At 36.4% G+C, this 14641-nt stretch overlaps 1 protein-coding gene across 1 annotated transcript; it reads right to left on the reverse strand.

Moving 5' to 3' along the window:
* Positions 1–8875: 8875 nt before the first annotated feature.
* On the reverse strand, positions 8876–9801 carry LOC148871256 (uncharacterized). Its single transcript, XM_088967244.1, has 2 exons — positions 9659–9801; positions 8876–9362 (listed from the first exon to the last, which is right to left on the reverse strand). Exons 1-2 carry the CDS (start codon positions 9738–9740, stop codon positions 8971–8973), a joined length of 474 nt encoding a protein of 157 aa, XP_088823370.1. The 5' UTR covers positions 9741–9801; the 3' UTR covers positions 8876–8970.
* Between the last annotated feature and the right edge of the window lie 4840 nt (positions 9802–14641).

Genomic DNA, 14641 nt, shown 5'->3' on the forward strand with positions numbered 1-14641 from the left:
ATCTGAGGAGTGTAACCATCTTTCGGTTAATGTCAAAAAAGTAAAGATGAGGATAAAAGTATCATTTGTTTGAGTAAGTTGCTGAAACCACCCCTCAAGTTTGATAATTGCAAATCACGTCTCTGGAATTTTTTTTTGACACAATTGTTTTAATTCTTTGTTAGAATTCTCTGATAAGAGACATAAAATGTTTAAAATATCTATGAAATTATTATTAAGGCTGGTTTCTGCTGAAAGAAAAAAAAATAAAAAAACATAAACTTTATGAACAACAAAAGAGAGGGTTTAAAATTATAATTTTACCTTTGAGCAATTGATATGAATACAAATTGGAAAATAAACATTTTAATAAAAAATAATTGCATGGGTATTTCAAATATTTTGTGCCTCTTGTTAAGTGATTCAAAGAGGAGGTTTAATTACAACTATTTCAGAAATGGTTAGAAACTTCAGGAAAGGTTTTAGAAATTTACCCTCTGTTTAATAATAATGGCCCACCCTTCGGGTGTGAAGTCTTTCAAATCCGGATACCACTTGGCTCCATCCTCAGTCTGGGTTCCATGTCTTTCAAATCAGGTTACCACTTGGCTTCATCCTCAGCTTGATCCAATACTTTAAGGACTTATCTCATTTTTGCAATTAAAAAATCAATGTTTATAAAGACATTATAACTGTAAAAACGAAATAAATCCTTAAAATAAAGAATGTCAAATGCAGCCTAAAAATTGTGTATATATGCTACACCAGTTCTGATTTTATCGATTAATCGGACAGTTAATCCATCTGACCCAAAAAATCCATTAGGCTCAGTTTGAAAGAAATACAAATACAAATATATACAATACAAATACATAAAAAATAATACAAAACACAAGATTTTGCACTCTGCATATTGGCATTTGTATACCTTTCAAATGGAGCCTTAAAACCGTTAGACCCAAAAAGGTCTCCAATCCAAACCTACTATTTAGAACTATCCAAGAAGAAAATCGGATTAATCTACTTAGGTACAGCAAAACCCTGGATCATTTCCTTTTATCTAAGGGGTAAAAAATTATCACCTTAATTTATTTATTAAGGTTTCTTTAAGGGATTCTCATTTGGCATGTGTGCAAACCAAAATTAGTTCGGCTCCAATTAACCTGGCCCAAATGCAATGCTATGTTTGTTGAGGGAATCGTAGTAAACAATAAGACTGCGTTTGGTTGCAGTGTAAATCTAAATTTACGAGGAGTTTTACATTGATTGACTTTTGAGAGTGTAAAAAGGAACCGGTATTTACATTCACCGTGTTTCTAATCGATGTAAAATATACGTTAGGACTTCTGCAAACGTTTGGAGAATACCCATCGATGTAAATCTCTACCCTTGCTTAAATAACAATGGTTGGGTTTGTTGGATCTGTATAGAGGATACAATGGAAAAACACTCTGCATTATCAAACTCTTATGTCTTCATACAACCTACAATAATTAAATTTGTAGATACCAAATCGAAACCCCACCAGGGAATTTAACCAAGAAGCCAACTAGCGTCGTCAATGAGACTATAGGCAACAAAATTTGCTATCAGAGAGGATACAGTCGATGGATAGGATTGAAACCCAAGTTAGGACTCATTTCAGCCCGGCCCGGTCAGGCCTGCACAAGCCTGGCCCGTGCTTGGGTATAAATATGCCATTGTTGGCTTTAAGATTTGAATCTGAAGGCACTCCACCATAGACCAAGACCTCGGCATATGGAGGACTCTTATTAGTGGCCAGCTTCAACGGGAGAAGCATCAAGGAACCCATGCTTGGGTAATTCCTAGAAAATCCATCAGGCCAGAGAAGAAGGGACGAAATGGTGAAGCAACAATGGAGAAGTAGTGACACCAGTGAAGTAGCTTCAATAGTGAGCTTCAGTGCACGATGGAGAAGCAACGATGCTGGCGAAGCAACTCCAACGGTGAGCTTTGATGCACGACAGAGAAGTAGCGACAGCGGCGAAGCAATGATGAAACTGTTGGATTTTAATCTCATAAGAGATTAAATCCAATGGGTTTGATTGGTCAATTACATGAGAAATTTCACCTGTACACTTGTTTAAAAATAAAATAAAATAAGTTTTTCTCTTACAAAAATCCAGTTTTGAACTTGTCCCACATTGGAAAATTCTAAGTTTTGTTTTCAATATTTCAATAGGAACTGATTTACACTCCTTAGAATTGGTAGAGGAGAGTATGGGGATTCGATACCACGCGCACGCATATGCGCACGTGTGTGTGGCGCAATGAAGCGCTTTAGAGGCGCACTTTGCTCGCACTTCGCACACACCGTGTGACTTGCGATGGGCGGCTCTGGTTTTGGTACGTTGATGACCGTTGATCACCATTGATTGTGACTTTTTAAACAGTCACAATGGTTGAAATTGTGACTGTTCAAGGTGCCTTCTCTAAACCAGCACCTACATTTTCCTCATACCTCTTCACAAGTTATTTAAGGAGCATGAATCAGACTCCAAAAACACAATTTCGAAATTCACCATCTCTCTCTCTCTCTCAGTCCGGTCTGCTATAGTCTCACAGAAGGTTTCTTTGGAGACTCTTCAACTTTGTTGGTTGCAGATTCTCGCCCAAGGCTCTGTTGTATCCTGGGAACGTATTTGCCTGTAACCCAACAACAAACTCAGTAAAACTGAGTGGGGGCAAATAACGTTCTAAAGACAGTGTCTTCAGACGCGCCTCAGAGCTTCTCCTCCTAAGTTGTAGTGACCCCATCTTCCCCAACAATTTTATAATGTTATTCTACAATGGAGGCGAAAGCAAGCATGATTTCGATCTAAATGATGAACCAAGATCTTGTTCGACTAGACCAGTTCGATGGAGCAAATTTCAGCCGATGGCAAGACAAGATGATCTTCTTTCTGACCACACTGAAGCTATACTATCTGTTGGACCCGAATCTGCAATCACTTCCTAAACCCACTGACAAAGACTCTGAGAAACTAAAGAAGGAAAGAACAAAACGGGAAGATGACTCACTTCTGTGCCGAGGACACATGCTGAATGCCTTATCAGACCGACTCTACAACTTCTACAAGGAACTTGCATCTCCAAAAAAAATCTGGAAGGCCCTGGAATTTAAATACAAGGTGCAAGAAGCAAGTACGAATAAGTATCTTATTGCAGAATACTTTGACTTTATCATGAACGACCATAAACCTATACTGGAGCAAGTTCATGAACTACAGGTGATAGTCAATAAAATTCGATCCCTTAACATCATCCTTCCTGAATCTTTCCAAGTGGGAGCAATCATTGCCAAACTTCCACCCTCCTGGAAGGATTACAGGAAGAAGCTTCTGCACAAGGCTAAAGAACTTACCTTGGAGCAAATTCAGCAACACCTTCGTATTGAAGAAGAGTCTCGAATTAGAGACAGTAGGGATAAGACCTTGACCGGTATGCTGAACTCTAAGGTAAATTTTGTAGAAAACGGATCGAAGAAGACTAACCCTGCATTACAAGTAAAGAAGAAGGATGGGAACTTCAAAAAGAGAAACAATAAGAAATGATCCTGCTATGTTTGTGGAAATAAGGGGCATTGTGCCCGAGTCTACCGATATTGGAAAGGCATAACCAAATCTACAAACATGGTAGAAGACAATCTCGTGGCCATGATTACTGAAGTCAACATGGCAGAATCGTCTTCTGGATGGTGGTTTGATTCAGGCGCCATAGTCCATGTTTGTAAGGACAAGTCCTTATTCAAGACATATGAAGAAGTGACTGATGGCCAGGAGGTACAGCTGGGAAACCAAACATGTGCCAAAGTTGCTGGAAGAGGCAATGTAGAGTTGAACTTCACCTCTTGAAAGACACTGACTCTCCTGAATGTTCTCCATATTCCTGACATTAGAAAGAATTTGGTCTTAGTAAATCTTGTTTGTAAGAGGGGATTCAAAGTTGTCTTTGAATCCGACAAACTTATCATATCCAAGAATGGGATGTTTGTTGGAAAGGGATATGGTTGTAATGAGATGTTCAAATTAAGTATTAATGAAGGAAAAGTTTCTGCTTATATTGTTGATTCTTTCTCTTTATGGCATGATAGATTAGCACACTTGAATTTTAAATCCATAAAGAACATGAGCAAACTAGGTATAATTGCTTACAGTAATGAATCAACTAGAAATGTGAAATATGTGTAAAATCTAAAATGGCTAAGAAACATTTCCTTAGTGTTGAGAGAAATTCTCAACTTCTAGAACTAATCCATTCTAACATCTGTGAACTCAATGGTGTATTAACTAGAGGAGGCAAGAAATACTTTATAACATTTATAGATGACTTTTCTAGGTACACCTATGTCTACCTTATGAGAACTAAGGATGAAGCCTTTGACATGTTTAAACTATATAAGACTGAAATTGAAAATCAATTAGAAAAGAAAATTAAAATCCTTAGAAGTGATAGGAGTGTTGAATACTTTAAAAATGAGTTTAATTCTTTCTGTGAAGAATTTGGAATAGTACATCAGTGTTCTGCTCCTTATACCCCTCAGCAGAATGGCCTGGATGAAAGAAAAAATAGAACACTTACAGAAATGATAAACTGCATATTATTAAAAGCTAATGCACCCTTAAACCTGTGGGGGGAAGCACTCCTAACAGCCTGCCATTTACATAACAGAATTGTTTATAGAATTAATAACAAATGCCCATATGAATTATGGATATGAAGAAAACCTACTTTAGCATATCTAAAAGTGTGGGGGTGCTTAGCATATTATAGAGTTCCAGATCCTAAAAGAACCAAATTAGGACTCAGAGCTAAGAAAAGTATGTTTGTTGGATATGCAGAACATAGAAAGGCCTATACGCTTCTAGACTTAGAGTCAAACATAATAATTGAAACTAGAGATGTTGAATTCTTTGAAAATAAACTGTGTTTTGAACCTGCAGAAAATGAATCCACAGAAAATGACAGAGAAACTCAGATCTCAATACATGTTGATAATAATGAGACTGAAAGAAGAAATGACACAACTATAACACCTACAATAGGACTTAGAAGAAGTCAAAGACAAAGAACAGAGAAACACTTAAGTTCAGATTTTATCTCTACTCAGTCAATTGTATTTTTGGTTGAGGCTGATAGAGAGAACATTTTAAATAAAATACCCATTGTCCTAAACATTGAAAATGATCCAAAAACCTATAGTGAGGCCATGACCTCTAGAGATGCTGCCTTTTGGAAGGAAGCTATAAATGATGAAATGGATTCAATAATGTCAAATAACACATGGGTACTAGTAGATCTGCCTCTAGGATCAAAACCAATAAAATGTAAATGGGTGTTTAGAAGAAAATACAACATTGATGGAACTGTGCAAACTTTTAAGGCTAGATTGGTAGCCAAAGGATTTAGTCAAAATGAAGGGATTAATTACTTTGACACCTATGCACCAGTGGCTAGAACAACTTCTATTAGAACACTTATAGCATTAGCATCCATTTATCACTTATCTGTTCACCAAATGGATGTTAAAACTGCTTTCTTAAATTGTGATTTAAATGAAGAGGTTTACATGGAACAACCAAAAGGATTTGTTCTTCTTGGAAACGAGAAGAAAGTCTGTAAACTGGTTAAATCACTATATGGATTAAAACAAACACCTAAACAGTGGCATGAGAAATTTGATTCTTGCATTCTAGCTTTTGGTTTTAAATATAATAGTGTTGATAGATGCATCTACTCAAAATTCACTAAAAATTATGGAGTAATTGTGTGTCTTTATGTGGATGATATGCTTATTGTGGGTACAAATATGGTTGGCATAAATGAAACTAAAAACTACTTATCCTCTATTTTCAAGATGAAAGATTTAGGAGAAGTAGATACCATCTTGGGAATAAAAGTTAAAAAGCATATTAGGGGCTATGCACTAAGCCAATCACATTATATTGAGAAAGTACTTGAGAAATTTAAGCATTTAGGTTTTAAAGAATATAGCACCCCATATGATTCTAGTATAAAACTAGTAGAAAATACTGGTAGAGCAATTGCACAACTTGAGTATGCTAGTGCAGTAGGGAGCTTGATGTATGCTATGCTTTGTATCAGACCTGATATTGCATTTGCAGTAAGTAAACTCAGTCGGTTTACAAGTAATCCCGGTGCAGAGCACTGGAAGGCAATTGGGAGAGTTCTTGGGTATCTCAAGAGAACCCTGGAACTTTGCTTGTTTTAGTGTGATTATCCAGTTGTACTAGAAGGGTACATTGATGCAAGTTGGATTACCGGTAATGGAGATAACAAGTCCACATCTGGATGGATTTTTGTCCTTGTTGGGGTGCGATCTCTTGGGCATCCAAGAGACAAACTTGTATATCTCACTCGACCGTGGAATCCGAATTCATAGCCTTAGCGGCTACTGGAAAAGAGGCTGAATGGATTAGGAATTTATTATTGGATATAAAACTTTGGCCTAGTCCTATGCCTCCAATTTTCATTTACTGTGATAGTGAGGCAACTCTGTCAAGGGCCTACAGTGGTACGTACAATGGTAAGTCCAGACATATAAGTCTGAGACATGAATTTGTTAGGCAACTGATTCAAGATGGAGTCATCACTATAACCTATGTGAGGTCAAGTAAAAACTTGGCTGATCCTCTTACCAAGGGTTTAGTCAGAGAATTGGTAAGAATGACAATCAAACAGATGGGATTAAAACCCTTTACTTAGTCACTTGTAATGGTAACCCAACCTGAATTGAAATGCCATCAGTATTGGGTTTAATGGGTAACAACAAGTTACAACAATGTGACTGTTAGCACTGACATTGAGAAATTTCCCATCACAACATAAACAGTGCTGTCCGTTATGATCAGAGGTTGAGATAAACTCTTAATGAAGTTCTGAAATGTGTCAAATAACGGAGCACATAGTGGAACTTCACCTATGTGAACATAGAAGTGGTACCGCTTCTCATGAGGGTTTGGGTTTGCTCTCGGGATTGTTCATGAAACCAGGAAAGAAACACATGGCCATAATAGTGTTGAGCAAAATTTGAAACTCTTGCAGAGACTGAACATTTTTATGTGTATAGGTGTCTCCGGTCTGTCTTGAGAGTAGTTGGTTTAAGGTCTTACCACCAATAATTTTGACAAAGCTCTGAGATAACTATACTAACAAAAGGTTTAAGTTGATAAACACCTTTTGTATGCATAACTGTGTCATAGTAGTTTGGATTGAGAGAGAACTATGTAATTGATCAATCAATGTGGGGGATTGTTGGATTTTAATCTCATAAGAGATTAAATCCAATGGGTTTGATTGGTCAATTACATGAGAAATTGCACCTGTACACTTTTAAAAAAAAAATAAAATAAGTTTTTCTCTTACAAAAACCTAGTTTTGAACTTGTCCCACATTGGAAAATTATAAGTTTTGTTTTCAATATTTCAATAGGAGCTGATTTACACTCCTTAGAATTAGTAGAGGAGAGTATGGGGATTCGATACCGCGCGCACGCATGTGTGCGCGTGTGTGTGGCGCAATGAGGCGCACTTTGCTCGCACTTCGCGCGCACCCGCGTGGCTTGCGATGGGCGACTCTGGTTTTGGTACGTTGATGACCGTTGATCACCATTGATGAGATCAACGGTCACGATTCGATCGGGTGTGATCAAGAGGCACCTACATCACTTGCTCACCACTCTCGAGGTCATGGCAGTCAAGGCCAAATGATGCAATGGGCTAAGACCTCGGCTTCAGCCAAAGAGAGTATTATAGTACCTTGTGGAGGCGTAGGATTGCGCCTTTGACAAAGGCCTCAGCTTTGGCCAAAGAGGGCGTCATACAGTGGCACGGAGGTGTCGACCTCGGCTGTTGAGAGCTTCCTTGGGTAACCTTATAGCGACTTTTTCCTCGTCGACTTTCTACCTCTTTGGAGAATCATGTTGAGCCAATAAAGGGGTGAGACCGTGCATGGCATGGTCTTTATTACTATTTTTACTAATTACTAAATATTTTTTTAATTATTTCATAGACTTTATTACTACTTTTATTATTATTTTAATTCTTCATAATTTATTTTTAATTTATAAATTTATACATACTTTCCAATTTTATTCTTATTTTAATAAATTATTTTTTTTATAAATTTTATTTGTTTTAATTATTAATTATTAAATATTTTAATAGTTTTAAGATATTAATTTGCTAATTATTAAATATTTTCTCATTGCTTCATGGACTTTATTACTATTTTCATTATTGTTTTAAATTTTAATTATTTATTTTTAATATATAAGTTTATATGAATTTTTCAATTTTATTCTTATTTTACTAAATTATTTTTTATTTTTATAATTTATTCATATTTTTAATATTATTTTTGAATTTAATAATTTAATTTTTATGAAATAGTGCAAATTGAAATCAAAATTAGTAAATAATTTGTTTTAGGGATAAAATAAAAAAATCAAGGCCCGAAGGTTCGATCCAATGCAAATAACCTTATCTATTCAGAAAAAAGCATTTTGCCTTCTAGACACTTTTAATATGTTTTTAACTTTCTAGGTTTTAGATTTTAGATTTATCAAGTATCATCTAAGTCTGTTTCTTCATCTTGATTTAAGCATCTCCATTCCAAGCTTCACGTTACCCCGTTCAGTTTGAGGAGCCTAATAGAGCTAGCTACTGCCATTGAAACTGACATGTACAAGATTAACTCTAGATAATATTCTGAGAATTATCTCTTTGTCATGTATCTTATCTAGAATTCTTCTTGTAACTTATCTTTGATATAACTCCTGTATATATTAAACACTGTACTCTCATAATTATCTTCAACTATTGCATTTTGTTCGATAGGGTATGAAGCAAAACTCTTAAGAAAAAGTGTGCGTACATCACCGTTATTAATTGGTCATTTTACATTTTTTGCATTCATATCTCCTGCTGCTTTGCTGACTCGATCAGATTTTCACATCCTGACACCATGTAAATGTAAAACAAGAGAGGCCGAGATTGCAGCCCCGAAAGCTGCAAGTCCGCAGTAGTTTTTATAGTTAGTAGCAGCTGAGATTTGACGGTTGCCATTCCGATTGCTGGCAGCTGTAACCCCCGCCGCTGCGTATAATGGAATTATTGCCGCCGTGGTTCCAGCTGCTGTGGAGCTGCTACCACCATTTGCCGTTGCAGCATATGATCCTCTCGCACTGCTACCTCCACCGGAACTACGACCGCGGCTGCCACTAGCACGAGCACCGGCAGAAGCTAGCCGATTGACCAACAAAAAACTGTAGCGTCCGTCTTCTTTTCCGGTTGGCATTCTTTCATTTACTTCATCCCCCTTGACGTGTTCCTGCAGAAGAGCTACAACATGCAAGAAAAAAAGGCTAGAGAGTGACTGGTAGAATCAAAAGTTGTTGCACCACCCATTGGCGGGTGTCGGCAGGAAAAAAAAAGCAAGAAAGAGTAAAGGAATTGATTGGTTTTCTTCGCTCTCTGTGTCTACAGAGATCGGCTCTACTCTAAGTCCAAGTAATTGGTGAAATAATTCACAGGAGAATCTCTAATGGCAACTTTAATTACCCAGTATTGATGCATCATGTCAAGGTTTGAAGTGTGAGCTTTCAACAAGCAAAAGAGAAAAGAATATCATCAGTTACCTGAAACTAGGGATCCTTCTGCTGGCAGACGTAGAAGGTTGAAGAAGAGCATCAGTAATAAGGCCATTTCTTTCCCTCCCATCTTCCTCAGTAAATTACTCCACGTCGTCTTTAATTTGTTGATATTTGTTTAGCACGTCTACCTATAGTAGAGAGAATCCAAATTCGCTAATGCTATGTTTGGTTTAAGAGAAATATAGAAAAGGAAGTAAGAAAATGAAAAAAACCTTTACAAACTTTATATTGGTTTATCTATTTTTTCCTTTCTTTTCCTACCTTTTCCTTCAAACCAAACATGACCTATTTATCTTTGAAAACGAAATCCAAATCCACGTGCTATACCGAAGGTATGTTGATGGCTTGAATGAGTTCAAATCAGGACACTGAATCCGGTCCGGATTTGAAATGAATACCATGGGCTGCCATCTTGAACATTTCTTGTCATACTAATGGGAATAAATTCCTCGTAATCTAGCCACTGGGCTCTTTCTACCTCACCAGCTCGATTTGCATCTTTGTTTCTGATGGCAAAAATTCTGAAAAACAGTTTTTGACAAACACCCTCCCAACACACCAATTTGTAAGGGTACAATCTTGGCGAAGTTTGAACAACAAAAAATACATGGAATGGCAAACATTTGGCCTGATGATACAAAACCATCTTTGGTTGTGCTCGTGTTTGATGTGGTTGTAGAACACAACCATCATTCTGTATATAACAAGGTTTTAAAAACCAACCTGCAATAGAAACCGTTCTGGTCTCACCAGTTTCCGGATTGACGGTTTGACCACCCAGTTTAAATGGATGGTTCATCTTAATATAAAAAATAAAAAATAAAGATGGTTCTCGGGCCCAGTGGTCTGACATCAGAGTCAACAAGGGTTCGTATGCAATTTTCATGTTATTCCTGGTTGTAAGTATGCAACATGGCAGCTATATGGTGTGTCTCAAACCAATATGACTTGCATCATTATGTCTGTGTTACTATATTATCAAATGTAGATAGTGAAAGTACATGTGCATATGAATCGTGCTCACGTATCATGGTTTCAAAAATGAACCACAAATAGACCAGTTTCTTTTGCATTGCGTGGTTCCAAAATAAAATTATCGTTTTTAAGAAAAAAGGAAAATAAAATTGATATGGTTCTAAAACATAATAGGCCTATTTTTTTAAGAAAAGGGAAATTGTCTAATACTCACCATAATTTTTTAACATTTCTCTTAAATTCATCATAACTTTTCAACTGAATAGAATAGATCAACGGTTCAACTACCAGATCAAACTGATCGCATGAACAATTCAAGGTGAAACGGAACTGATTGCCTGAATAGTTTTTAAGCCAAACGGTCCGACCATCCATATCGAAGATGATCCTAAAACCATGTAAAATAATATGAATTCATCGAGATTTTATGGTTTACTCAAACATAAACAATTCAAACCCTGGTCTTAGCTACAACCAACCAAAGACTTTTAGCAAGCTAATTGGCACCTGTCGACACATAAGACTTTCTTGCTGAATCATCACTTCATCAACCTTTCCTTTACATTTTCGCTTTTAATTATAGTAGGTTGTGTTCAGCTTGCTTACCGCTCCATCAACCTTTGACTTTTAACTTTTCTGCTCAAAGGATGATATAGAACAGCCTGAAATATTGACTAAGAATTCAATAAAGCAACCGTCGGAGATTTTGTCTAAACTAACTTTAGGGTTTTCATCATTATGCCTCTTCTTTCTTATTACTTGCAGTTAGATTAAATACTCTAATAGCATATGGTTTTATCGATCTATCACTGTGTCGTCGGATCAAAACATTTTTATTTAATTGATACGAAGTAAATTATTTTGCAAATTAAATGTATGATTAAAGCCCGTGATTATGTCCATTGGATATTGGATATTTGGATAATCTCACATGCTAGGATCCTGACTGTTCACTGGTTTTAACATACATTAAGAGGATCACCCTAGTTAAATGTGAATGATTTTGCTGATTGATGTATAAGTTTGTTTGTTTGTTTAGAAAGCAAAACCATGTTGCCAAATGCCTCCGAATTGAAAACATAAAGGAGACGTGCCGTCACTTCATAATTAATAAATCAAAGTCTTACACTCTTATCCCTTGCCATTCTTTACCTGCAATATGCTTTTATCATCCACCATGGAGCACCTTCTCAGGCAATCTTTTAAACGGTTGAATACACTGAATATGGACCAGTACTGTAAACAGTCATGGATTCGATACATATCTTTATGTCAACACTGAAGAGTCCAGTAACTAGCTCTCATGCATGGGTCCATCATCGTGTGTGTGGTGGGGTTGCAAAGGCAGATGATCAGTTCCTCTTAGCTTCGCTTCATTGGTTATTACTTTGTTTTTCATCTATCTTTCAACTTCGCTTTAATACATTGATTCCATTGGTCGTGAAGAGAAAGTAATCCTTTCTATATGATCTTCCGCCATTTCAGCAGCACCACTTTACAGAAATGTGCTGATCTGATCTCTGGTTTAAGTTGATAAACATCAAATTTGACGTTTTAGATAAAAATAATAATTTATATGGATCAACTCAAAATGTTTATTAAATATATCTAAGTGAAAAATCTCCTTAACTCGTAAATTTGTATTGATAATCTAACAGTACTACCAAACACCTGCACCACCAGTCCTAGCAGATATGCAGATTCGAATCCTATTATTACCACTTATCTCTATAAGTTGTTAAGGTGTACGTTTCTGCAGTTAGAGTGAGACTGCTCTGAACACCTGGATTACCTGTCTCTTATTGCTCTCGGCTTGTAGAGTGAGACAAGGCCCATCAATTCTGGGTCTTAGAAACAGGTATCCGACCTCTGTTCAAATGTTTCCTACTCGATTCACAAAACAATGAGTTCACTTTTGCTACATCAAGTCCTTTGAATTTATGTTGTGGCCTCACCAAGATGTCAGTTCATTTAATTTAATTCAAGGTGGGGCCACATCTGTAAATCAAAGGCTTTGACAGTGTCATAGAAAATGTGGTTTGCAATTGTAAACATGGATGGATCCAGTGGCCGATCCAAACTTCACTGAGCCTGCTCCATTTGTAGCCTAAAATTGGTTTGGGTTTATTTTCTACTACAACCATCCCTAACTAGTATTTTTTTCAACCATGACTGGAACTGGAAATGGCTAAGCAAAGCATGATATTCAGAAATTAAAAAAAGAAAAACGCCAATCTATCATCATATGCAGGATATATTTCGAAGCCTTTACACAAGTTGATCTCCATTTAGTTCTGGGTTGTTTCAGAAGCTATAATGAAATCATTAGTTTTCATCACATTTAATTTCATAAATCTATATAATATAGGATATATAGATTCATTTTAGGAACTCAAGAAATGAATTAATTCTTTAAGGTAATTAAATTACAGATACATTCTGTACTTAGAGGGTGGTAACACTTAATCCCCCAAACTTTGTTTTGTGAAAAAGACCCCCCCACCCACCCTTCCCTTGAACTTCAAATTCCAGCACTTCACCTCCGACTCACTAATGGGGTTGACAAAGAAAGAAAAATTGTTAAACTGTCAATTTGAGATTTTAAGGGCTGAAATTGATGAAACCAATGTGACATTCTCAAGACATCGATGAAACCAATCATTCTCCAGGTGTTCTCAAGATGAATTTTATTGAAGGAAAGTAAAGAGAAACATGTGACAGTTAGGATTTTAGAAAAACTAATTAAGTTAAAAAGATGCTTTCAAAAAATTAAGTTCAAATTAAAGACAAATGGTCTCATAAAATAAGGGTAGTTTGTGTTTTAGAAATACTTAACAGAATGGTAATGTGCTTGAATCCAAAAGTCCAGGGGGTCTTTTGGAAAGAGAGCAAATACAAACATGGACCACACAAATACAAGGATTAGAAATATTTGTATTTGCACTCTTCCCAAACTTAGCCTTTGGAAGAGTGCAAATTAATACAAACATGTTCAGTGCAAAACATTGGATACGGTATTTCTAAATGTAGATGCAAAACATTTCATTTTGTATTATTTTATATGTATTTGTACTGTATATTTTTGCATTTGTACTCCTTCCAAACTGAGCCTTAGGCTGTGTTTGGATGATGTGCAATTTTATTTGCACTAACAAATCCATGGGAGTGCAAATGTAGAAAATGCATATTCTTGTTTAATATTGTTTTGGATTTTATTTTATTCTGTTTCATGTCTTAATTTATTTCATTTGTGCTTTAATCAAACAAAATAAGCTAAAATTTGAAACAAAAATAGGTCAGATTTTATACTAGTATAAATTTCTCAAATCATTTGCTGCACTACAATAGTTTTGCATCAGTGGAAATTTATTTGCATTGCAACCAAACATAGCCTTAGGTGAAATTAGTTAACTACCTGTATCCTAGATTCCCAGTCGACCTAAATCCTGATCCACTTGGCTGTATAAAATTGGAGGATCTCAAGCTGAACCTTCTTGCCCATCTTTGTTCAGGTTTCACTGAAGCCATCCAACCTTAACGTTTTGGTGCCCATTTGGGAGGGCTTTCAGCCTTTCACGCAATGGCTTGTAGTTTTACAAGGTGGGCCTGCACAAAAAGCCTACAAGCTATGAAAATCCTCAAATATACTTTGATTAATTCAACCAGGAAATCGACTTTCCGATGAAGCTAGTTTTAGAGCTTCTTCAAGGCAGATCAGTGAAAATAGCATAATCAAAGCTGAAGCTCTCCCAAAAGGCCCTTGGTCTGATTTGAAAGCCGAAAGCCCATGCTCCAAGCATCCTAGCTGCTCAATGGAAGAACAGAGGCTAATTCCTCAAGAATACAATCTATTAGAGGTTTCATATATAAAGCCCTAACCCACCCACTATAGAACTCAATGATGAAGAAACCGAATCAATCAGACTGTGTGTTCGGAAACGATGCAAATGGAGTGTAAATCCCGGTTCAGGGTAAATTTGCACTCTGGTTCAC

The sequence above is a fragment of the Nelumbo lutea genome, chromosome 2, assembly GCF_056320005.1.
Source record: "Nelumbo lutea isolate HS-2025 chromosome 2, American lotus-T2T, whole genome shotgun sequence".
In the NCBI taxonomy this organism is placed as follows: Eukaryota; Viridiplantae; Streptophyta; class Magnoliopsida; order Proteales; family Nelumbonaceae; genus Nelumbo; species Nelumbo lutea.

Bases quoted from the DNA above. Each gene is read 5' to 3' on its own strand.
- LOC148871256 (XM_088967244.1), bottom strand. From the start codon at position 9,740: ATGGGAGGGAAAGAAATGGCCTTATTACTGATGCTCTTCTTCAACCTT. The intron at 9,363-9,658 runs GTAACTGATGAT...TGCATGTTGTAG, and splicing joins AGAAGGATCCCTAGTTTCAG to CTCTTCTGCAGGAACACGTC.